General features: G+C 35.5%; 1 protein-coding gene across 1 annotated transcript in view; it reads right to left on the minus strand.

Annotated features, from left to right (window-relative positions):
* The window catches only part of Plxdc2 (plexin domain containing 2), a 420,433-nt gene that overhangs the window by 176,580 nt on the left and 217,353 nt on the right, over positions 1-26,500 (minus strand). The window contains exon 4 of the mRNA XM_046423047.2: positions 11,408-11,477. Within this exon, the coding sequence (XP_046279003.1) occupies positions 11,408-11,477 (70 nt within the window). The remainder of the gene's footprint in view (positions 1-11,407; positions 11,478-26,500) is intronic.

Raw genomic sequence — 26,500 nt, forward strand, 5'->3', positions numbered from 1 at the left:
ATATATATATATATATATACACACACACACACACACCCCACACATATATACACTAAATAAAATAAGAGTATTAAAAGTAAAAGGGCAATAAGTAGATAAAAGCAAGAGGATAAGGAAAGAAAGGAAATGGAAGGTAGTGGGGAATGAGACTGATCAAATTATGTGTATGTTTGAATATGGCATAATCAATCCCACTATTATGTATAATTATGATGTTCCAATAAAAATTCATTTTTAAAAATTCTTTCTAAATCACGTTTGAAAATAGTATCTCATTGTAATTCTGATTTGCATTCTACTTACTTTGAGTGAGATTATATCATTTCATATGTTTAATTACCACTTGTATTTCCAATGTTTTAAAATAAGCCGTATCTTAGAATTTGTTTAGATGTACAGAAAATTAAAAAGACAGTTTAGAGTCTTTCCATCTACTCCACATGTTTTCTACTGTAGTGTTACATCTTAACATTAGTATGGTGTCTTTGTTAAAATTAAGGAAACATCAATTGGCACATTATTATTGGAAAGTTAATTGATACATTATTATTAACTAAATTATCAACTAAACTCATATTTCCTTGTTTCCAGGTCTTTTTCTGCCTGGGTGCCCCCCCCAGGATGCCACATTCCATTCAGTTGTCATGCCTGCTGAGCATCCCACTGTCTGCTTCTCATACTTGCTTGCTTTTGATGATCTTGACAGCTTTCAGGAATGCTAGTTGAGTATTTTTCAGCAGATATGGTTTTCTCGTGTTTTTTCAAGACTTTTTTTCCTCCTTTTTGGTCTGAAAATGATATGCATAAGCACGGTTTTTGGTTGCTCCTTTCCTGATAGGTGTTTTCTGAGCCCTTTGGTTTGGTGTCTGTCCATTTTGGAAAGGTCTTGGCTATTATTACTCCAAATATTTCTTCTGTTCTCTCCTCTTCTCTTTGGATACTCCTGTTTCATTTTTATTGCGATTGTGCAACTCTTCCATGTTCTTTTCTTTTCCTCTTTCCTTTTCGATTTTTATAAGTTTCTCAGTCTTAAGTATTCTTAAGGAAGGTCTGTGACCTTCCCAGATATTTCTGTACTGGGGTATTTTCCCCCCTGCCTGTCACTTCCCTCCCTGGATATAGCATTCCTGACCTATTTACGTGAAGTCTCGACTCCTGTTTACCACATATTTTGTCTTCCCCTGTACTAACAGGGAAGGTTGGAGCGGGTTGCTCTAGTGGCAGGAATGCCTCTGCCTCAACTGATGAAAACCTTTCCCTAAAGATTAGGCCTTTCCTTTGCAGAAGGCTGGGTGGCCTCCATAGTGATTGTTTCTTCCTTCCTTCCCAGAGCTAAGAGGGACCTTTCTCAGACTTTCATTGGGAGAATCTGTTTCTGGAAGGTCAAGTCCATAAATGTTTAATTGTTCCCTTCAGACTGGAATCCCCTGGAGTCGCTTACTGTTAGACCAATCTACATTTGAACTTTAACCTTGCTGAAGTTAGATCTTAGGGGTTATTATCAATTTTTGGTTACAGTGTTTTCTGCTCCAAAAACAGATTTTTAAGTGTCCTTGAAGGCACATATCCATTCAGATTTTGGGAATGGAGATTTGCTCTGCAATTTCAACTCCCTAACAGGTTCCATAGTTTTGGGTTTGTGTTAAAGTGGGAGCAACAAATTCCTAAAATCAGAAATTCCTCTAACTCCTGTTTAAAAAGGATCTTTGTCATTTCTCATTGTTTTAGTCAGCTTTTTCACTGCTGTGACTAAAAGACCCCACAAGAGCAATTTGAGAGGAGGAAAAGTTTATTTGAGGGCTTAAAATTTCAGAGATGTCAGTCCTTAGACAGCTGGGTCCATTCCTCTAGGCTCCAGGGGAGGCTGAACATTATGGGAGAAGAGTGTAGCAGAGGGAAGCATCTCACATGATGATCCGCAGTGGAAGAAGATTCCACTTGCCAAATACAAAACACGCAACTCAAAGGCATGTCCCCAATTCCCACCTCCCCCAGCCACACTCTACAGGCCTTCAGCCACCATTCAGTTAATCCCATCATGGGATTGATTCACTGATTGGGCTAAGGATCTCATACCCAAATCTTCTCTCCTCTAAGCCTTCTTGCATAGTCTCACAGTCACACATCACATCCAAACCAAAACATTCACCATTTAGTTTCAAATCTGTCTAAAAAACATTTTATTTCTAAAAAACAAAAAGCTAATGATCATCTGAGCTGGTGAAAAATGGTAGCAGATAGATTTGCTCAACACACTTATCACAAAACCTTCAATTTGTAAAAAGAATGCAATTTCTACAAAGTACAATAAAGGTAAGTGCAATAAAATGAGGTATGACTATATGCAATTTTATCAATATTTTCCTTTATAGTTTCTGGGCTTTGTACCACTCTAAAAAAATTCCCAATTTCATGATTATAAAATAGACTCCTAATGTATTTTTTTATAGTTAGACTTATGATAAAAATCAGGTAAATATTAATAATATATATTTTTTAAATTCTATGAAAAATAAGAGAACTTTTTAGCATAATGTACATTGATGAGAAACAAAATTTATTAAAAACTGTTAAAGTCAATGGGTAGCCATCTTCAGCAAAAAGAAGTCAGATTCCTACTCCTTATAATAGTTATTATACAAGAGTTGAAATTGACACATCATTTTTCAGGGCTGGGGATATGGCTCATTTCTAGGGGAGTTGCCTAGCATGTGTGAGGCTTCACTCCCTACCCTACAAGCAAACAAACTAATCCAACCCAAATCACACCAAATCAATCAACCCCTCCCAAAACAAAACAAAAAAAAAAAAACACATTTATTTTTATAAGAACATTTGGAAACTAGGCAACAGAAAACCAACCACTCATAATGCAGTGATTCTAAAATAATCAGTACTTAATTTACCTCCTATTCTATTTGATGTGCATTTCTAAATAATTGTTTTCATAGTATTATTCAATTTTACATCTTGATTTCTATCATAAGCATTCTTTCTATATTAACACATGATTGTATAATAGTATTTAGTTATATTTTATGAATTTTACTTTTTAAACTGTACAGAACTTGGGAGTAGTCAAAGATTTCTGAATTATATCAACAGTTTAATTAGATTTATCTAATATAAAAAATAGTTCCAAAAATTTCTCCTAAAGAATCTTCAATTATTGAACCATAGATAAGTTAAACAACAACAACAGGAAATTTGGCTTGCAAAATGCGCTAGTACAAAGATTTGGGAAGCTGTAAGTTTCTAAGGCATTTTGGAGGAAAATAATAAATTAATTAAAGAAATTACTACATATGAAGAAGAAGATAGTCAAGAGAAAAAAAAAACTTTGTTTTTATAGCTCAATGACTAAGATCTCAGAAACAGTATTTTCATAAATAGTAATAGTTTCAGAAATAGTAATTTCATCTGCTATATATATTTTACCACAACTTGTAAAATTTAAAGTATTTTACTCTTTATCACTTATACATTTATTTTTTTATTATTTCTTACATGACAATAGTGGAGTGCATTACATTCATTTTTTTTTTCATTACAATTCTTAATACATCTTTATATCACAATTTATCAAATCTGTTTGTATGTATGGTATGTTGACACCAAATTCACATCTTCATACATGTATTTTGTATAATGATGATCGTCTCCTTCCACTATCCTTGCTATTCACCTTCTCCCTCCCTTTCCCTCCCACCCCTATTCCCTATCTAGAGGTAAATTTCCACCCATGCTCTCCCTATTTTTTACAAAATACAATTGCCCAAAATTTTATTAATTTTGTACTTAAGTAAGGATTTTTTTAAAGTATCCTAGGGAAGTGACAATTATCATATACACTAATTAAAAGGCATTTTTCTTCTACTTTATCTGCTTTTTTAGTCAGAAAACTCTCATTTGAACAATTCCAGTAGTTCGAACAAAAATTTCTCAGTAGCCCTCAAGCTAGCCAGATAAACAAAGTAATCCAACCCCATCACAATCCTATTAGTCTTAACTAACAAAATATTTTGATCTACTACTTTTTTTAACACTACCTGCAGGTCCAAAGCTTTCAGTTCAAAGTGAGAACACAAGTTTGAACTACATTATACCTACAAGTTATCTGTGATGTAGGAAAAACATACTGCAAATAAATGTAGCATTGAAAAACAGATATAAATAAAGAAATTTATCTAATTAAAAGGCAAAGCCTTACATGTACCTTTAATTAACATTCAAGTTTTCACTTGGGGTTGGGTCTTCTGTACATTTTTGAGTTAGACTGTTAGTGTTTAAATAAATCTCAGTTCTAAGAAAGGCCATTGTTGGGATCCACAGGGCAGTGCCCCTCCCCTCACCATCAATGTATCCCTATGTTTCATGAATGAGCTTAAAGTTCTTATTATACAAAGGATAGAATAAGAAGCATACTGGCATATGTGACTTGCTTCATACAACAATTCCAGCTACTCAGTGATGACCTATGATATCACTATTAGGAAGAGATTTCAAGATTCTATTGCTTTGTGCTGAAAGACAAGGATTTCTAAAAAGTGTCCCAGAGTCCCAGATATTGTCATTGGGAGGTCTTTAGAAGTGAACTCGAAACTGCACATTGCACACTGCACATAGAAATGACAGATATAATCACCCTGATAAAGTGGATATCCTAGTCATTATATTTCCTGGTCACAAATGGATGACTCAGCCTGTAAAAGGAGCAGTTACAGCTGCTATAAGTTAATTTTCTAAATACTCCTTGAGTTATAGCTTACATTTTTTTGCATGGAAATCTAGAAAATTATGTCATCTAAGAAACTACAAACAAACAGATTTAGTGAGTAAACACAGCTTTCCAGAGAAACCATTTTAAAAAGAAATAAAATAAAATTAACATAAAAATTATAGTAATCATATACTATTTATGTAATATTTTCTATGAAACAAATATCAATAACATATGAATTAATTAATCATCCTAAAACTCTTTATGTGAAGATAATTTTATTGTGCTATTTGATAGATAGGAAAACACAGATGATAGATAGACCATCTGTCACATGTTGCTACTTTACTAATTAAAGAGTCATCTGGACTCCTTTTATTTTCAGCTGGGTGATATACTGAAGCATTTGTGTAATATTTTTATTTTTCTGAATGATTGCTTCAGTCACTAAGAAAGGATATACACAGAGTATTATTGGTGATGTTTCCAATAAAGCCTGAATCCACAGAAAGAAGATGAATGATGCTTTTCACAGATAAATATTCCTAAGTATATATTCAAGCACTGGTGACAAGTGGGCTCTTCTGAGGCTGTTATGTCAATGAAAGGGGAGGTGCTGGGGGGAAATGGTTTTTACCCAAACCCTCCTCTCAGCTGATCAGCTTTCCACCAATCCTATCTCCTAGTCATAACTTAGTCATGAGTACAGATGCTTCTCTCTTTCACTTATGTATAATTGCTGTCCTTGATTGGATCCATATTTCTGCCTCTGATATTTTTCTTGCTTATTCTTATCACTCAGCTATAGCTTCTATATGGCTTTTCTCCAAGTCATTTATTGACACTTCCCAGCCACAAACCCAGGGAGCCAGTGCCAATTAAATACAACATGTGTCCAGAGTAGTGGAAACCAAGATGCTCCCAAATAATGCAAGTCCTAAGGCCACAGGGAAAAGAAATGTAGTAATGTTGGTAAATCTGCTGAATCTTCTGCTGACACTTGACAGTTTGGAGGAAGAATAAACCATCCCAGAGACTGCTAAGATGAGTTCTCCGGTGTTTGGAGGTATCTCAGAAAATCAGTTACACACAGTGTAACAGATAACATGCAATTTATCTTCTGTCCAGAAACCTTTGTGAACTGAAGGTGTTACATGAAATTGGTAAACCAAATTGGAATGGATTTGTTTTTGTCTAGCATCTATCACTTCTATATCTTCCCTTCATTTACAGATCCCTGGGTATTCACAATCTCTACTCTCTGCTAACGATAATTTTAAAAGACAAAATAACTTTGCTTTCTCACTAGATTCTAAAAGTTAATGGATACATCAAGTTCTGTCTCATGAGGTTACACAATTGAAAGAAGATGGGGATGGGTATTTATAAATCAATCATTATAATAACTAACTCTGTTTCTCCCCTAAAATCCATTTTATTCCTGTTATTAAGTCCCTTTAAAAAGCAATAAATACTATTTGAAACTATAAATAAAATATTACTATTTGAAAGCCAGAACAAAAGAAGATATAAGATTTGGTAATATACTTCCTGAAACTCAATGAAGATAACATGTATTCATTTTTTAAAAATCTTTCTTACTGGGGAATTAAAGCAGAAAAGCAAATGATTATTGACCCAATAAAATTATTGTAAATTTAGATGTAATATATCATGAGTTCAAAAAAGTAACAGGTGTTTCTATCTTGAGAAGAGAACTAAGTAGACTAGGAGCCAGGGGAAGAAAAGTAATTTACATTTTGCTTTTGCCTGTTGACTCTTCAAACATCCATGTATTCATTTCTCTAATAATAAGAGTTCATTACTGAATGAACACTTTTATATTTTCTTAGTTACCACACGGCAAATGAAAAGAAAATAGACCTAAAATTCAGAAGTTCCTTATGAAACTTACAACTGGAAATTTGTATAGACAGGAAGACAGGGAATGTCCTTCATATAATCAAGGTAGGAAATATGCTTTTCATATTTGTTTTTTAATTCATTTCACCTTTGCTTTCTAATCTCATGTCCAAATGCTTGCAATTCCACACAATGTTTTAATTATGAATCACCATCTGTCCACATAGTTAAGTTTGGGAGCAGAGTTATCTGAATAACTATACATACCTCTTCCCTTTCCTATTACATAAAGCAGCAATTAACCCACCACCCTAATCCTAACTCATGCCAGTCATGTGCACCCATTATGGATTTGGGTAAAAATACCATCAGCAATGATGGCCACAGGCATTAAAGTTTAAATTCTCAAACTTAATTCTACTTTTTGAAGCATCTAAAAGATCACCCTAATAATACAAAAGAGCTAATTAAGGTATTCATACAGAAAGAAAATAAGAGATGAGTTATGCAAATGACACATATTAGTGATACCATTAATGGAAATATTTTTATGAAATGCATAGAGAATTAGCTTTGTATGGCCTGAAATATTTGTATTCTAAAAGATTTTAAAAATACAATATAAATAAATGCTTTCAGGTTTTGCTTTCAGTGAACCAGAAAATAAGATTGTATTTCCGATTCATTTTGTGCATTATTTGTATGGCTGATTGAGGCTTGTGCATATTAAAATGTTCAATAGGTAAATATTTTATCTTTGTATTTTATAAATAAATGACCCAATGTTTGGTTTTAATTTGAATTTTTTAACTAGGGACTTAAGTTTATTCATAGTGAAATACTATGAAATACAAAGCTCGGCCACAGTGAATTATATGTAAGTCTATATTTTTAAACTACTTTCTGACTTGAAATTGTATTGATCCTAGAAAACATGAGGCATTATCTTGAAGTTAATTTCAGTTTTAAATGAGTCTGTGTCTGTGTGGAGGGGATGGGGAAATAGATTTTAAGAAGATGTGGGAAATGGCAAGCAGCGAGGTAAGATGAAAGGGACTATAGTTTAGAGTGTCCACTTTATTTATTTGCACAGCTTGGATTCACCATGAAAACATTTCACTTTGTTTTTTTCCAACATCCAATGTAGAAACAGGTTCAAGAGGAATTTGTAGACACAAGGAGAATTGACAGCTCCTAGAATAGAAACCAATATGTTCCTTCTTAATAATCTCAGCCCCTGGCCTATTTGAAATGGCCTGCAATGAACTTTCTTTAGCCTGATATGTGGTTTCTTTTTTTTTTTTTCTTCCAAGGCTTGTATGGTTAATCATTGATTTAAGATTTGTAAGGCCGATGAGAATTTGTCACACAGGCCAGTCTGTTTATACCAGCTAGTCAATCACAGAAGAGATCCATCAAGTCAGTGGTCCAGAAGGCATCTAAATTGTTCTTAGTTTTTTTTTTTTTTTCACTGCATCTTAATGGACCACAGTGATTAAACAATTCAAGTTATGGTTCTTGCACTGGCTCCTTCTCTTTTTCCACTAAATCTATCCTACATCAGGCACAGTAACCCAGGAATAAAGAAGTCCAGTGCTTGCAAGATCTCATCCAAATTCCTAATGTTCAAATTATATAGTTCCTGCCATCTTCATTGGACTCTCGTTCCAACCTTCCTTTCAAGATAAAGTGATTATCTTGACAGCCCTCCAAGCATACTCCACGTGGCTCAGCACTGTCACTTAGCTCGGCGTCCCCTTGTCTGGAATGCCCCTCCCCACTTCACCTTTTGCAGACTGTTTCTTTGCTTACTAAAATTTTATCTTCCTTTAGACCAAGACCAAAGGTGAGCTCTTTCACAAACCTGCTAATTGGTCCAACAAGAATCATCTCTTTTTTTGAGTGAGATCCTGCTCCATGAGCACTTACAGTCAGCCTTCTCTTAATGTTTATTTATGTCTTACTCCTCATCTTAGACTCTAAGCTCTTGAGCAGGAACTAGAGCTTATCCTTCCTAGTGTACAGTGAAGCTTCTTGTATGGTGTTTCTTAAAGGGGTTCAATTGATTATATGAATGAACAATGGAAAAACAAGCAAGCCATTTATTAATCCGAAAACTTGTACATGAGATTCTGGTTTTATTTTGAAGAAACTCAGTTATTTCTGCTATGCCTCTTTAAATGAGGTATAGAGATTTATATACAGAAGTTCCAGGCTAAAATATTTTAAGTAAAGAAAGAGAAAAAAAAAAAAAAAACCTTTATCTTTGTATCAGCATTTTCTCCAAAGACGACAGAGATCATTCAAGACATCAGGTTTATCACTACTTGGGGGATCTTGTTGAAGGAAAACGGCACTTTGAAGCAGTAAAGATGACACAGACATCTACTTATCTGCTGGGTTTGTCACCAACCACTCCACTAAGACAAATCGTCATCCACATCAGCTGAATCACTGACATGATTCAAAAATAAAACAACTTTAGAAATTGAAAATGCATCTTTTTTTTAAACCACCGTGTGTACAGATTTTAAACACATGATTTAAGAATTCACTTTTTAAAATGCAATGGAACACTGGTAACTTAAACATCAGAAAACAATAATTATCTGTATTCTTTATCAACATGCACATGGTGAACCAAGAAGACATAGTCTTTGGGTACTATGATTTCCATATAGGCCTTTTTAAAAAAACAAAATGCTTCATAAAGTCCTCTGCTGGACTTTGTAATTTGTGTCTGAAGATATACACTTTTTTCATCTTGCTTTTTAAGAGCAGAATAACCAAGGCATCTCATACAAACTTTTGCTACATCCTTCAAAGTGATGTACCGATTCCAATTTTTCTCCACTTTAAGGTATTGTCTTAAATGTCTAGATTTTTATTTTTTCATGTAGTACAGGTGATTGAATCCAGACCATCATGCATGCTAGGTAAGAGTCACTGAGGTACATCCCCTGTCCTTATTTACTTTATTATTATTATTTTATTTGGTGGTGCTGCAGATTAAACCCAGGGCCTTGTGCATGCAAGGCAAGCACTCTACCACTGAGCTGTATCCCCAGCGCCACCCCCATCTATTTTTACTTATTTATTTATTTATTTTTGGTACTGGAGATTGAATTCAGGGCCACTTAACCACTGAGTCACATCCCCAGCTCTATATTTTGTAATTTATTTAGAGATAGGGTTTCACTGAGCTGTTCAGAGCCTCACTGTTGCTGAGGCTGGCTTTGAACTCACGATCCTCCTGTCTCAGGCTCCTGAGCTCCTGAACTGCTGCACCATCATATCTAGCTATCATCTCTTTTTATTTTGAGACAGGGTCTCTGTAAGTAACAAAGTTGTTCAGGTTGGCTTTGAACTTGAGTTTCTTCTGCCTCAGCCTTCCCAGTGCTGGCATTATAGGCATCTCACTTAGATTTATCTTCTTAATGTTTATTACCTACCTAATTAACAATTAATGACTCAAACTAACCTTTAAAGCTTTATTTAAAATTGTCCCAACCTGTTTTCTAATATACAACTTTTTTTTTGAGTAAACATTTCCCTAACTTCACTCACTCAAACTCATTTATATATTATCTCAAACATATTCTCCCCATTTCCTCTTCTGTATACTCACTCTGACGCTCTCCCCAGGACCTACTCTTCCTTCTTTATAAAACTATAGAAATTGTGGGACACTCTAATTATTTCTCCATAAAGTCATAAATGAGTCTCACAGATGTTTGAACTTCATCATTCCTGGAAAATTGTATCTTATCCTTTGTATTTTCAGTTTCACCTTATCTAACTGTACACTTGGCTACCTCTTTCTAAAGCATAAGGAGCTTAACATGCCTTTGCTAAAAGAAGATGCTCAAAAAAAACTTTTGTTTGTTAGTATTTCTAATTATAAATTTTTCCCCTGAAACCTATTTTCCTGAAGTCTAGGATTTTATATTAAAATATGGCATGGTTTGCATATCATCCAGAAGACCAATAAGGAGACCCAGTGAAGGAAGGAGACTCAGCTCTATGGTGCTCTAGGTGTGGACATTCTTAGTCTTTCCAATATGCCTTTGAATTTCTTTTTTTGCTTGCTTCTTTCCCTACTGTTCCTTTTTAGTTATTGTCGATTTTAACTAATTCTTTTACTTTCTCTCCCCTCTGCCTAAGGCCTGCAGTGATGTACTCTGGCGTTTTGCTTGTCTCCGTTCTAAGCACTTGAGGATTAACATACCTCTTAACTTCTGGAATATAGTGTGCATAATGACAATTGCTTTGGTAAGATATTGCTAATTGTCAAACAAACCTCCATGTTTGTGGAGAATAGCAAAATTTTAACAATTCAACCTGGTTTTCAGTGTTGATTTTTAAGACTCTCAAGTTGTCAGTCAACAAAGGTGGCATTATTCAGAAACACCCAGCTCAAGCTAATTTGCACGGGGTTGTGTGTGTGTCAAGATACTCACATCTATCAACTACATACATTAGAAGAAAATACAAACACACCAAAAGCTCCCTTAAGAACCTTTTTCTCTAGCTCTATTCCAATTTCTGCCACTTGTATAGGCTTATCGTATAAAAAAAGTGAATAAAAACTTAGAAGGAAAGCAGAGGTGAATCTAAGCTGAACATTATGCTATTTTTTATTTTGTGCTAGAAGGTTTTTCCAAAGCTATATTCTCTTAGCTAATACGCATATCCTCACAACTTCTTGCCACAAGACAATGTTTTTCCCAATAAATATCACTCTTGAAATATGGGATAAATTCAAAGTAATGACTATAGTGAAACTATAGATTATTTAAGGTGAATGGGTAGAAAACCACTTACCCCCAGTTGCCACAGTGATTTCACGTAGGAAATGGCCATAAAATGGAAAATCGAAGGACAGATTCACTCTCTGCAAGGAACAACACCAGAAAAAAAAATCAATAATGTGCAGAATAGTAAAAGTAAAATGAAGAGCCTTTCACTTAAAAAAAAAAAAAACAAAAAAAAAAACTGATGCTTCTACTTTCCCCCATTATTATTGTAGTTGACCTTTAAAAACTGAATCCTGGATGGTATTAAAGAATACTTTCCCTGGTAATTGTTTGAAGTATGTGAAAAGATTAAAGTTTTGCTGTTCTGTTGACCTACTCCTAACTCACAAAGACTATCTACATCAAGCTATTCTCTGTACCATCACTATTGGTTTTAGTTGTCCATTGAAAGTTAAGTTCTATCACCCTGATCAGGGGTTCTTTGTAGTTTGTGTAATTCCTGCAAAATAGTAGAGTATGTTATATGTCAGACTCATTGAAGGAAAATCAAAAGATTTTTATCTTACACTGTTACATATTCCATTTGTTTTCTGTATATCCCATAATGAAAGGTAGCTTCACAGTAGAAAATATCTTGCACCTACAGATATAGAACTGGAGACTTATTTTTATTTTTAAATAATTAGTTCTCCAGACTTAGCATATTATGTCTATTTTGCAAAAGCACAAAGTTGTATGATAAATAATCCTGGTTACTAGAGAGATACTTTTATTTGATATAAAGGAATATTGGAGCATCTTAGAAAGTTCATTCATAAATTATGCCCTTCTTTTTTTCTAAAAAGGGGCCTGAACGTTTGGATCTTAATTGCTAAAAGAAAACACACACACACATACACACATACACACACATTCATGCATGTGAGTTTTTAAAAATAACTTTCATGAAAATTAAAAACCACAATACAACAAAACACAGATCCTAGCATTTGCTGTGTACTTGAAATGATAATGACGTAGCTATATTATTGCTAGGGAAAAAATAAGAAAAACAATGAATTACAACAACATGATCACCTGAAATAAAATAATCCAAAGAAAAACTAATTAGCTAGTTTATAGCCGAATCGCAACTACAAGCTACCTACAGGCATTTATGTTAAAATTCCACAATTTCTACATTATATCTCTCCTAATATACAAATTTAAAAAAAACCCAGAAAAATGTATCTGTTGGAAGTTAGCTGTTTTCCATTTTGCAAATGATTGCTTTTTTATATATCCATCAGAGATTTCTAATGACTTGGCATGAAATTAATCATTCAAAATTTACAGTAACTTTCAATTAGGTTTTCTTTCCTTTTTAATGAAAGCCACATTTTCATAAAAAGGTTTCTTTTGTGCTGACTAATGGGGACAACCAAACCCATTTTCACTGAGGTACCTGTAAAAAGTGGCCACTAATAACACAAAGATGAAAGCTGCAATAGCAAATCCATTCATCTCAAAGAAGTCAGAAATAATGTCATACAGGCACTTGCTGTACATATGGTTTTCCATCATTCCAATTTGCTTCCATGCTCATCAGTAAACTGGTAAAATTTACACCCTCAAGCATCATCACCTCACCACTGGAAATGGGTTGCTTTAAACATCTGTCATTAACAACCTCTATCAAGTACCACCAAGGATGACCTAGAGAGATATGACCTGAGTTTTCTTAGCCATTGCAACTATTTAAATTTGTTTCAAATTAGATAAAGATACATAAATACTAACATAAATTAAAGACCTTTTCTTGAGAAACAAATAGATTCTCATAGAAAATTTACAAATACACCACCCTTGTATACAACAGGAATAACTGAAATGCTTCCCTGTTAAAATGAGCAGTTGATCTTAGTTACTGCCATGACGTGCTGCACTCTGATACAGAATAGCAACAGCAATTTAGGAAGACGCTATCTTCTACGAAGCTGTGAAATCCATGCATTTCTCTTCAGTCACTATGACACTTGTCCCCCTGTGTAGGTCCTATTGGGTAGTTTTTTCTTCATAGGTGTCTTGGTTCCAGTTCCCCTGAAGCACACTGTCTAGTGTATCACTCCTCCTCTTCATATCATTCAGTCTAGAGTGTCATTGTCACTGGTAATGATATCAACATAGTGAAAATCAGTTCTAAGACCCACCGCTAACTGACCCCTGCCACTTTGAAGCTTTCTCTTTTATGCTGCCTGCTCCAGCCAGGTGTAAAGGGCATCTCTTAGTTTCTTGCATCTGCCATTCTTAACCTTGAGCTCCTGTCGTTCCTCATGACATCTCTTCTTACTGGAATAGTCGCTCAACCTTGGCCAGTCATGGCTTCCATGCCTTCAAGCCTTGGTTTAGTTTGGGTTACCTCCCAAATCGACACAGATAGGATGTGGGAAACATGAGACAAAGAAAAAAGTCAAATAAATAACAGGATTTGTTACCATTATAGCCCCTTGAGAATCAGGCCCTGTGGAGGCATTAAGAAAGAGCAGAGAAAACAACTTGAGATTGGAAATCACTAGTATGTTCCAAACAGCCTCCCACAGTTTCAGGATGGGGAAAAGTATCAACAGGAGCAGCAAATGTGAGATCGCAGGGTTCTACCTTGACTTTTTAGCTCAAAACACATGTTCCGGATATCTCTCACCTAACATTCTCAACATGCATGTACACACCTAAAGCACTGCATAAAGATCGTATTACAACCACTTCAAAGGGAAAATCACTCAGAATGACTGGTTAAGAATGGTCCCATATAGTTCAGTTGGTAGAGTGCTTGCCTTACATGCAGAAGGCCCTGGGTTCAATCCCCAACACACACACACACACACACACACACACACACAAAAGAATGGCCCCAGTGGGAAACTAGAATGTGCACCTAGGTATGGTGGATGACAAAAGCAATGTTTTTTCTTAATAACTGAGATAATAAAACAAAGTGATGGGTCACATGTAAAGGCAAAATTTGGAAAGTTGTTATCTCACCTAAAAATATACACATACCTACACATGACACAGTTAAGCACTAGAACTTCAGGAAGCACTTGGCAACTAAATGTTTACATATTCAACATAATTAACTCTGAATAATCAATCATTACTTTGTCTCAGTGTGGCATGGAAAACATATGTAAGGGGAATGTAAAGGGGTGTTTTATTTGCTTGTTCATTCATCCAGACAGCCATTGAACAACCATTTATTCATCACCTTGTAAACACCAGACACTTTGTGGAGAACTGGAGTAAGTCCCACTGGGGCCCCTCAGTGATGGAAAAGAACATCATTCAAGGGTAAACAATACAACCATGCAGGGGAGAGTAAGAATGTCAGAAGACAATGACCCAGAGCACAAGGCAATAGAATGGATTCTTTAAAAGAACCTGTCACAAGTGGAGTGAAAGGGGTACATGAACATATATCAAGTAAAACTGAAAGAACTTCTTGATTATTGGACATAAAGGTTTGGATTGAGTGGGGGAAATCTAGAATGAAGCAGACTTCTGACTTCTAACTTGTTGAATATGAACCACAGTGCCACCAGCTGAGAAAGTAACTACAGAAAAAGAGCTATTTGGTTAGTTTTGAGAAAATTTGCCGCATTACTTTTTTGTTATGTATCCTCTGATTATATACTAAAAATTAATTTAAAATGACCCCAAACTGTCTAGGAAACAAAAAACTCTTCTACAATTAAAGAGGTTAACAGAGTCTTGGGCATTGTCACCAAAAGCCATAGCAAATAAAAAGAGACATCACAGAGAAACTATGGTATAAATTACTGTACATATCATACTACCTTGAATCCCTTAGGAAATGTTTAATGTTAAGGGAATAAAAAGTTCAGGAAAGTGGTCATGTGAAGGCTCAATAAACTGATTTATAGTCTGAGTAAATTATAGAATAAAAGCTCAAAAGTGCAGTATGTGCAAGGCCCTGGTTCTATCCCCAGCAATGGTTAAAAAAAAAAAAAGTGTTTTTTAAAGCTCTGAAGTGATATCTTGAACATCATGAGAGACACAATAAAAGTGACTAAAATTGTTACCTAGTTTCTTATGCTTCAGAGAAAGGGGTTAACTATTGGAAAAATGGAGATGGTAATTTTGAGACAAGCAAAAGAAGTACTAGTTTTTCACATGGTGCAGGCTAAATTGAGGGATATGGTTTGACAATCTGGTAGAATATACAGCGTCCAGGTGGTTTGGTGTAAATTCATGGCAGCTATAGCCATATGTGATTGTGGCCTTTAAAACCAGATGGTGCTTCCATGAAAATGTCCCGTTGAACTTTCTGTTGGCCACAGGCTGTTGTGTTGGGGACCATATGACTAGATTTCTAAGAATGCCCACATCCTCTTACCTTTTTACATATTTTTGATGCCCATTGCTATTCAGTTTTAGATTAATTATTATAATCCCCACTAATCTTTTTAATACAATAAAAATTATAATCCCAAACATACCCTCTTGTCATTTAACTTCTTTGCTTAATTCTCAGTAGTCTTATAAAGACAAATTAATTAACCAAAGCTTGCAAAACCTTGAAGATACAAACCTCTTAGTAAGAGTTAAGAATCTAGAGTGGCCATATTTATTATCCTCAAATTCATTTCTATTTTTTGTTTTAAGATAAAATAAAAGCTCAGTATAATAATATTATGTAGAATAATAAAGCTGTATATACTGGTTGGTCCAAGTCTCTTTATTTCATCTTTATAAGGCATGATACTGCTAAAAACAACTACTGGTCAGAAAATCTAAGATAACAAAGGTTTTCATAATTGCTGATTTCATGGGTTCATGGTAGCATAAGATCTATAGAATACAGGGGTTATGAATACACTCAAAAATGAATAAATGCATTAATCATTAATTTTTGCAGACTTATGTCAATAGTCTATTTATATTCATTTAAATAATATTTTGTTTTAGGGACACATGCTTGACTCTTGAAAGAGTCAAATAGGTGTGACATTATTAATATTTTTGGTAAAGGGAGATTTATGCTACTTTTTCAAAAAATAATTTCAAAAAGGAGATCAAATAAAATACTATTTTTAGCTCATTTCTTTATTCCCAGGGTAAAATTTGAGATGAATTGCAAAATTTAAGGAAAACACATTTGCTTTATTTACATGGATATTAAATACTGGATATTGCATGGATATAAAAGTACTCACTTATTTTTATGAAGGTTCATATCTCCAATAAATATAAATGATTTCACAAACATTACATAAAACCATAATAAACCTAATTTAATTTGGTGTGATATCTTCCTCCGAAATGCACTTCACAGTTAAATTTCTTGAAACTGAATAAGGTCTGCATAAAATTCATTCACCTACAAATGCTAAGATTATTACAGTCTTATTCCTTTGCTAACCATGACACAGATGTTCCAATCTTCTTTTAAATCAACTAAGTGGAACTTTATTTTTAAAATTTCAATCACTATTTTCTAATTTTTGAGTGATCTAGCATGATTTTGGAATTGGAGAGAACTGAAATTATGTTCCAACATTCTGATTTAGTAGCTTATATGATTTCATAAATGATTTAGCTGTCTTAAATGACAGTTCACTCACCTGTGATGTGTAAGTAGACTTCTTTAAAAGCTTGTTAAAGGGATCAGATAACTGAATTGTACCTGGACCTTTATAAACCCTGTGTAAATAATGGTTAACATTAGTTATGTATGTGAAGCTGCCTACCACTGCAATAATTATTTAAATCTAATTTTCTAAAAAAAAAAAAATAGCCCTTATTTGATTCCTAATACATAGCTAGAAGTGATCTGATGTGTGTTCTTTGTGATACAAATATACATCATCACAACATTTAATAAAAAGGATCAAACCAATGCAGGGAAATCTCTAACCACATTGGTAACTAGACAATATATTACTGAGCAATGTCATGATTCCTGCATCTTTGTTACGTTGAAATAATCATAACTACTGTACTTATTGGTGTTAGGAGAATGGGATCCGCATTTTCAGTGAAGAAACAAACTCTGGCAGGAATCACCTTAACACATGATGCAAGTTAGCACTATCACTAATTAGACATTCTGGCATCATTTATATCTTCATCTATTTTCTACTGCTATAACAGAAAACCTGAGATTGCATAATATATAAAGAACAGAAAATCTTTTTTCTCATAGTTCTGGAGGTTAGCAAATACCAGATCAATGGGCTGGCATCTGGTGAGGGTATTCCTGCTGCATCATCCCATGATGAACATCAGAAGGGCAATGGAGTGTGTGTGTGTGTGGGGGGGGGAGGGAGGGAGAGAGAGAGAGAGAGAGAGAGAGAGAGAGAGAGAGAGAGAGAGAGAGAGAGAGAACACACCAGATCCACATTTAGAGCAAACACATGATGACTAACCCACTCCTGCCTTATTGGGCCCCATCTCCAAATACTGCAGCATTAGGGAGTGAGTTTCCATCACATGGATGCTGGGAAAGACATTCAAATCTTACCAATATACCTCCTGATACAATGCATTAAAGAAGAACAAAAGACCATTCCCATTTCCTTCTTCCTAAAAGCATTTAATCATGAAGAAACAACAGAGACCCCAAATCTGGGACATTATACACAATAATTGGCCAATACTCTTCAAAAGCTTTAAGTTCATGAAAGACAAAGAGAGACTGAAGGACTGTCATAGATTAGAGGAGAAGAGATATGATGAATAAATGCAAAGTAGTTCCTAAATTGGAGCCTGATTTTTTTTTAAAGGATAATTTGGGAATAACAAGCAAAATTAGAATAAAGCCTGCAGAATAGTTAAGAGTGTGGTACCAGTGTTAATGTCTTGGAATTAATCATTATACTGTGGATATATAGAGTATTAACATTTATGGAGCTAAGGGAATCTCTTGGAATCTTCTGCAAGCTTTTTATAATCTTGAAATCATTTCAAAGCAAAGCTTTACCAAAAACAAAATAAACAAACAAACAAAAAAAGAGCTATATAGTAGGTAACAAAACCAAGATTTCAGTCCAAATATATTTGACTCCAAGACCGAGTCTTGACAACTACATATTTGTATCTCCCTTCTATTAAACTAGGTGATTCATCTCCCCTCCCTCCCAATCAGGCCTTTAATAACTGTGTTTTCTACTAGAACCATTAATATTTTCAGGCCTTCATGTTTGTGGTCCTGGTAAACATAACAATTTGATTGTTGGCCCTTTGTGCCTCCCTATGGGTCAGCTGATGGCACCGCAGACAGTCACACAAGTTTGCTGAAGAGAAGAAGGAAAGCAAGAGCATGAAAGTCCTGGGGACAGGAAATCTACCCAATTGCCTCATCAACTGTTTCTTACCCTGCTTTGTCCTAATTTTTCTTAAAACAAAGTAATCATGAAACAATTAGAAAGCACACAAATGCACAAGGCCAACACCACAAAAACAGGAAATCTGAGAAAAGCAAAGAGCCATTTTCTCAAATCAAAAATATAGGGTCAGCTGGGCATGATGGCCCACTCTTATAATCTCAGCAGCTCTGGAGGCTGAGGTGGGAGGATGGTGAATTCAAAGCCAGTCTCAACAATGTAGTGAGGTCCTAAGCAACTTAGAGAGACCCTGTCTCTAAAGAAAAATATTGAAATGGCTGGGGATGTGGCTCAGTGGTTAAGCACCCCTGGGTGCAATCCCCAATATCCACCACCCAGAAAGCAAAACCAAAACAAAATAAAAACAACAACAAAAACAGAGTCCCAGGAAAGGACAGAGCACAGCACAGGCGGAGCCACCTGAGCCTGGTGGTAAAGTGTGCTCCCTTTAATCACCAATGATTGCCCATCCTCCATTACTCTATTTTTTCAGATATTGGGGTCTCAGAGGCTTCCATTTCTTTCAAGGACAGAGCCAGGGGTTTATTTTCTAAACTTCAAAAGCTATTTATTTTCTTTTCAAAAATTCTCATTGGTAATTGTGTTTTTCTATCAAGAAAAATAACTGAAATAATTTCACTTAAAAGTAATATAAATTTCAAGGTAGTGGAATGGTATAAATATAAGTGCAATCATGTGCAGCCTTATATTTCATCAACCACAGACCATCAACACAACAGTGGTCCCCTAAGATTAAGCCATTTAACTTTCTTGTAAATACACTACAATGTTGGCACAATGACAAAATTATCTGAGGACACATTTCACAGAATAATTCCCTTTGTTCAGTGATGCATGACTGAATAGACCCATGGATGGAAAAAAATGTAAATTGGCAGGTTTCTACAACAAGCAAATATTAGAAAGGATAAAACATGGGGAGGCAGGTAAGTGCAGACTAGAGCAATGCAAACTTCTTTTGCTATTATTTTGTGTGAAGTAAGAACCTGCTTCCAGGTCATAAATGAGCCTCGCGGGAGTCGATAATAAAATAGTGCAGTGGGCAGGATAATTAGTAATGCTTTTACCATGTAGGTTTTGAAAAGAAAAAAAAAATGGAATTCTAACCAATTCTCACACTCTGGGAAGAGTCAACAAGACATGGGTCGTTAATCCAGTGACTGAAAACACTGGAAACCTACTTAAAAGATCAAAATGTTCATGGAAAAGAGCTAATCAATATGCAAATATACAGACAGGGAACTGGCTACTTCTTTCCAAAACACAATCCATCAATGGCATTGATTTTCTGAGTTGGAGATTCTAACCTGCTCAGCACTTTTTTTCAGAGCAGAACTGAACATTTAATCAGCCCCACCTACGGAATGACCCTCTTCAAAGGAATATTCATACACTGGACAACAAAATGTAAACATTTTAATGTTACCTGATGCTGGCTCCTCTGGACTTGAGATGAAGTGAACCCTTACCATATCTCACATTGCATGGTTCTCAGCAAGGTGAGACTTGGTGAGAGTTCTTTCCTATACTTGCAAATCATTCAAATTAGAATATTTGCTATCAGGCAAAGTTCAGAGAATCACTGTTCAAGAGAAAGTGCATCAGAATTTTGTAAAGTTACTTCTGGATTTTTCCCACTGCTCTAGTAGCCAGGAAGTGGACTTCCCCAGGCTTCTCAAATCTGAATGTGCAAATGAATCACTTAGGGCTCTGGTTCTAATTCAGATTCAGATTGAGGGGGTTGAAATCCTACATTTCTAACAAACCCTCAGGGCTGCTTACTCTCCCTCTGACCCTCTGGATGCTAAGGCTCTGTGTAATATAAATGGACTTTGAAGCTCTAAACCCATTGCTGTAAGAAAACTCTGGCAAGTGTGACATGGGTTAAAAAGCTGAATAGATTAGTTTCTGGATAACATCATCTCACTTTATTTACTTGGTGGCACTTACATGGCCCGGAATTTTCCATCAAAGGAACTGAAGTGTAGAGGTACCTGCTAGCCAAGCACCTTTAAAGCAATGACTTGCAAAACCTTTTTTTCAGCCTGAGTACACATGGGGGATGTGGCAGTTTTGTTACTTCCTTGGCCAGTGATCCTTGAACAGGGCAGGGCAGCAAAATATTCCTGTGAGTTTATCATTTACAGCTTGAAAAAAATCCTTCCTGTCCTCAGTTGATAGTAATCCTTCCTTCAGGGAACACACTCTCTAATTTCCAGTCAGTGGCAAATGACTGTTTTAAAATTAAATATTTGCATGATAATAATTATTATGAACATCTTTAACATGGTACCATGTGCTGTTTCAAGTGTTGTACAAATGTTACATCATTGACCCCTAATGATCACCTTAGGAGGCAAATGCTGTTATATTTTCCATTTAACAGATGAGGAAAGTGATGAGGAAAGAGTAAATGACACGCTCAAGGTCACACAGCTAGTAGTTGGCAAAGTAGGGACTCAAATCCAAGCAGTCTGGTTCTAGGTCTCTGTGTATCAAGAATTCAACTAGCCACCCTTCGACTGAGAAAAGGTGAGTGACATTTATCTATTGACATTTTCTCCAGAGCGCTCATGGATAACAGAGAATATATTAGATCACTTTGTACGACTCTCCATTTTTATATAAAAAAAGGTGTCCATCCTCCTCAAATGGAGAAATGAGATTAAACTGCCATGAAGTATGATGAAATAAGTATGATTTTTTTTCTTTCTTAATAAAGTAAATTCTTATTTTGGGAAGTTGATATTTGCTAGATGCATACAAATTAATCACTGTGGATTTCATAGGCATCAATCTTCAAGGCTCCCTAAAGATTCCCCCCCAGGTCTAAAATTTGATTCCTGACTTCAGGAAAAGTTACAAGGGTAACTTACATGAATAGTAACATATATCTACTTATGTATTAATGTTAAGTGGGTATTTATACTAAATGGCTACTTCTTTCCAAAACAGTCCATCTATGGCATTGATTTTCTGAGTTGGAGATTCTAACCTTCATCTTAAGGTATAAAGCCCATTTCTCTGGCACACAGAGAAATAAAATCCACTTAGTATAATCATGTTAGTTTTGTGGAAGAGAAAAAAAGACAGAGCCTTTTCCATAATAGGTGATCAAATAATAGTCTGGACACAGCAAATGCATCTCAATATTGGTAAATGACCTAAGTCTAGCAATAATAGTAAAATGAATCAGTGATAAGATTTGTAAATATTTAATTACAAAGTAGTGCCATAACATCTCATTTAAATCTATTGTTATGTTGTAGGCAGGACAGATATAAATACTGTAATAATTTAGTAAAGAAAAAAAGAGAAAATTTGCTGCCTTTCTCCAGGTCTTACAAGTTATAATTAACTTAAATTTGGATCTTATGGTATCTTGCTTTTGATCCCTTGTTACTTTTAAACAATTTAACTGGTTATCATTTTTGAAATGCACAGCTGTTTCCTAGGAGGTTGAAGAATAGACTGAGCTTATTAAATATTAGGAAAAAAATCCATTGACATTTTATAACTATGAGAATTGTCTGAGTATTTATAACTTGATCAGAATAAAAATATAAATAGTATTGAAAAAATATTGCATTATATCATAACAAGTACATTTCTGCTATAGATTGGATGTGGAATGTCTCCTCAAGTGAAAAAGTGACAAAGGGCCAGATGGGCCTTATGAGAGGTTATGGAAATTGTTAAGAGGTTGGGCCTTACTGGTAGGGAGGAATAAAGTCATTGGAGGCATGATCTCAAAGGGGATAATGGGTGGGACAAGACCACTACCCCGGATTACAACCTTTAGCTAAAGCTTGTTATTTTGGGCTGTCTGAATGAAAGGCTCCACTCAAACTTGGATGCCCATACATTCTGTTGTTACCCCAGGTTTCTTTGACTACTGTAACATTAGAACTTCAACTCATTGTTTTGAACCCAAGCAATTATTTTGTTTTAAGAAACAAATAAAGAAAAAACTCAAGTTAACAACAAGAAATTTAAATTGTATTCTTTCAATTGAGTCAGAGAAAGAGAACAATCTAGGGGGATTCTTCAATGAAAGATTAGTTCCCCATCAAAATAGTATAAAAACCCCCAGAGAGCCACCCATGATACCCTCCTTGGAACCTCTCCCACGCTATGAGAACTCTCCTTGCCTGCTTCTAATAAATCTGCTACTGAATTCTTACCCTCCCTCATCTGCATACTTCATTCTTTGGGAGCCTGAGACAAGCACTCCCCAGTGCTCACCTGACTCCTTTACAATGGGACTCCAGGTCCTTCCTTTTTCTTTTTTTTTTTTTTTTTCCCCTAGCTCTCAGCAGATGAACAGCTTCCTCCCCTGCAGCTCCTACCATGATGTCCTGCTTCACCACAACCCCCAAACCAACTGAGTCCACCAATAATGTTCAGTGCTTTGAAATCATGAGGCAAAACAAACCATTCCTCTTTATAAGGATTTTGTCTTAGGTATCTTGTTACAGTGATGGAAAACTGAGGAACATAATTTCTTTCTTTAATAATCTAATTAAACCAAGATTAAGCTATAGAGACACATGCATATACAAGTGATCCCAGTCTGTTATTCAACTAGAGAAAAATCCTGCAAACAAATGGAAATGAGGCCAGGTTGATGAAAGGTGGGTGTCTTACTTGAAATGAAGCAACAGCAAGATTATTCAACCAATTAAAAATAAAAATAAATAAAAGCAACCAATGTTAGATGCTGTAAGCAGAACTCAGAGAAAAATGTGTGGTCTAGACAATAGCTTAATAGAGATAACAAATCAAATTTTCTTTCAAGTTAATTGTTTAGAAAAATAAGCCATATCAACAGATTTTTTTGAGGCACAGAAAAAAAAATTGAAATGCTGCAATATGAGAAAATAATCAACTAAAGTCACCAGATGCAGTCAAGTTTAGCTCCCTGAACATAAGCATTATGCAAATGTAAGACCAGTGGGAATGCTAATTGAAGCAATATTTTCCTGAAGGTGTGAAAGAAAACAACTCCAGAAAACTTAACTTTTGTAATGAAGATTTATGTGTACATTCAAGAGTCAGAGAACTCCATCAAGGACAATTTAAAAAATTGAAACAACCACCACATCCAATTAAAAATTTGAAACAATCACCACGTCAAAATTGATACCAGTTTCATCAAACACTTTCCCTGCATTATGATAAAGAGAGTGAGATTGGCAAAGAGGAGTGCTTCAAAGATTCCATTTTGCAGGTGTTCTTTATTTAAAGAATCAATCTACCCACTGACATGGAGAAAGAATAATAATAGAAAAAAAAATAAGCCAGAGGATGTTTATGTCTGGAAAAGAACACACCAGCAATTGCTTGGCCACAAATAGTGCATATAGATATTAATCTATATCATCTATAACAACTATGCCCATCCATCTATCTGACGAATGACTGTACACTTATATCCCATCCATTCATCCATTTCTATCTATCTCTCTGAATGACTCCCTTGACTATGTCAGATTCCTCTAGCTGCCTTCTCCACCAGGCCTCAACCTTCAGACTTCTTTGGTGTCAATTTTGGCATCACTCGATTTTAGCAAAAGCCCTAAGTCATTTTAGCAAGAATTCCCCTCCTTCATATCTGATTATCTTCTGACAAGCATTCTTTGGTTGGCCAAACTCTAGTCAGGTTTCTGAAAGTTCTGCTAGCCCCATCTGTGTATTTTCACATAAAATCCAGTTTTAGCAAAAAAATACCACTAACAAAAACTCAGCTGTGTCAGTTTGCAAGAACCGCTCCCATCCTCACCCTCAATAATTTATCAGGTTCCTTGTCCTCCACTATATCTCAGGTGACATTTGATCACCCTAGCCTGGCTTCAGCAAGAATTCCACAGGTCAGTTTAGCTGGTGTTCCCTTTACTCCTGGATGTTCCTTTTTGGTAATTTTCTGTCCACTCTCTGCTCCTTGGCTATAAATCCCTACTTGCCCATGCTATGTTCAGAATTGAGCACAGTTCTATAGCTATACCTCTTCCCCCTGTGAATAAAATTAGCACTGAACAAAATTAGTCTGGACTGCTTTAACTGCTGTCAGGCTCTGGCTTTTCTTTGACATGGTTGATCACTTTTATTGTAAAGAATTAGGATTTTCAAATCACATTGCTCTACAATATCATATTCTTCCCAGGTTTTTTCAGTGTGCTTTCATAACGTATTTCATTTTTATTCTCGGAATAGCACTGGGGTAGGGGGAGTCAAGACAGGCATTTTTACCCCTTACTAACAAGTTACAAAATTGAGTTGCAGAGAGGCCAGAATCCAAGATAATAAGTGTTGGAGCCAAAGTCTTATCACTTCTAACCCCAGACTCCTTCTATCAGGACAGGGATAGTTCTCTGGGAGCTGTGAATCAGAATGTCACCTGCAGTTTCAGAAGACATAATAATTCTAATATGTCCAACTTTGTGATCATCGATAAGTTAAATAATATGGATATAGAAGTACAGAGGAAAAATCACAAAACTATGGACTAGAAAAGATCCAGAGAGAGGAAAAGAAACAAGCCCAGGCTATTTTTCAGGTTTATACTCAGAAACTTCTAGATCTGCAACCTGATAACTGTCTTGTCTTTGATTGAAGAACAAAGTACTCAAATAATTATAAGAATTTTCATATAAAATGCCTGCCTTATTGCTTGCCATATGGGAAGGACTCTTAGAAATTTTTCACTTCCCTTTCTTTATGTAGTCATGATCTTTGCTTCAATTTGTCAATTGCCAAACTAGATTTTAACATCTGCCTTTTCTGCAATAGTGATTTAAGAAATGCTATTTAAACAAAAAGAACAATGGACAGATTTGAAGAAACATAAAATCAAATTCTGGGATGTATGTGTGTAACCTAAGTACTAAGGATTATAATTCACTTTATAAAAAGGGCATGGCAGACATGTGAATACAATGATTTCTATGATTTGCTCTGCTCTGGAAAGATAGTAATGAGGATGGGGAGACTCTGACTTTATTTCCACCTTTCTCTTTCTGCAATATTAATCTAAGGTTCCAAAACACTGTTTGGACCACAGTTAATAGAAAACAAAGATAGAGGGGGAGTTTTTCTCTAAAATATCCTGCTCCCAAGGAGACATTCTCCTACACCCTCTTCTCACCCATTCCTAGGGAGGCAGTGGGGAGCTGGAGAGTCACCTCTTGGGGGAGGTCAATTTTCCTGCTTTCTCCTGCCACCTCTTGCTCACACAGAGCTGGATTGGCTAGCTACCCCTGGGTCTTTCTCTAACCAAATCTTGCTTTCCTTTCTTGCAGTCTAATCTGTTGACAGAATGCATGCCCTTGAGCATATAAATTACATCAATTGGTGATAAGATTTGAGAAACCCCCCCTTCTTTTCCTGAGGGCTTAAATTTAAATCCTGTTTCCAGCCAAATTAGGAGAGAGCTTTGCATCAAGAATTATGTCTATTAAGAAATGAGCAAACCTAATCAGTAAAGTGGACCCATGTTGCCCATTTAACATTTTTTTCCCCTGTGCTTAAGGCATTCAGTAACATCAAAGGGAAGAGTAGTTATGGTTTTGTGCACATGCCGTGTGTGTGTGTGTGTGTGTGTGTGTGTGTGTGATGTGTCTAAGGGAGAGCATGTGTGAGGGCCTTACTAAGCCCTCTGGTCATGTGACTACTCTAATATTACAATTCTGTCATCATCTCTAAGAACCTGATTCATTTGGAGGAAGGAACAATGGAAAAGGATCAGAGAGCCAGGGAGG

This window comes from Marmota monax, unplaced genomic scaffold, assembly GCF_021218885.2.
Source record: "Marmota monax isolate L192 unplaced genomic scaffold, Marmota_monax_Labrador192_F-V1.1 WCK01_AAM20220418_F8-fsc00098, whole genome shotgun sequence".
NCBI classification, from domain to species: domain Eukaryota; kingdom Metazoa; phylum Chordata; class Mammalia; order Rodentia; family Sciuridae; genus Marmota; species Marmota monax.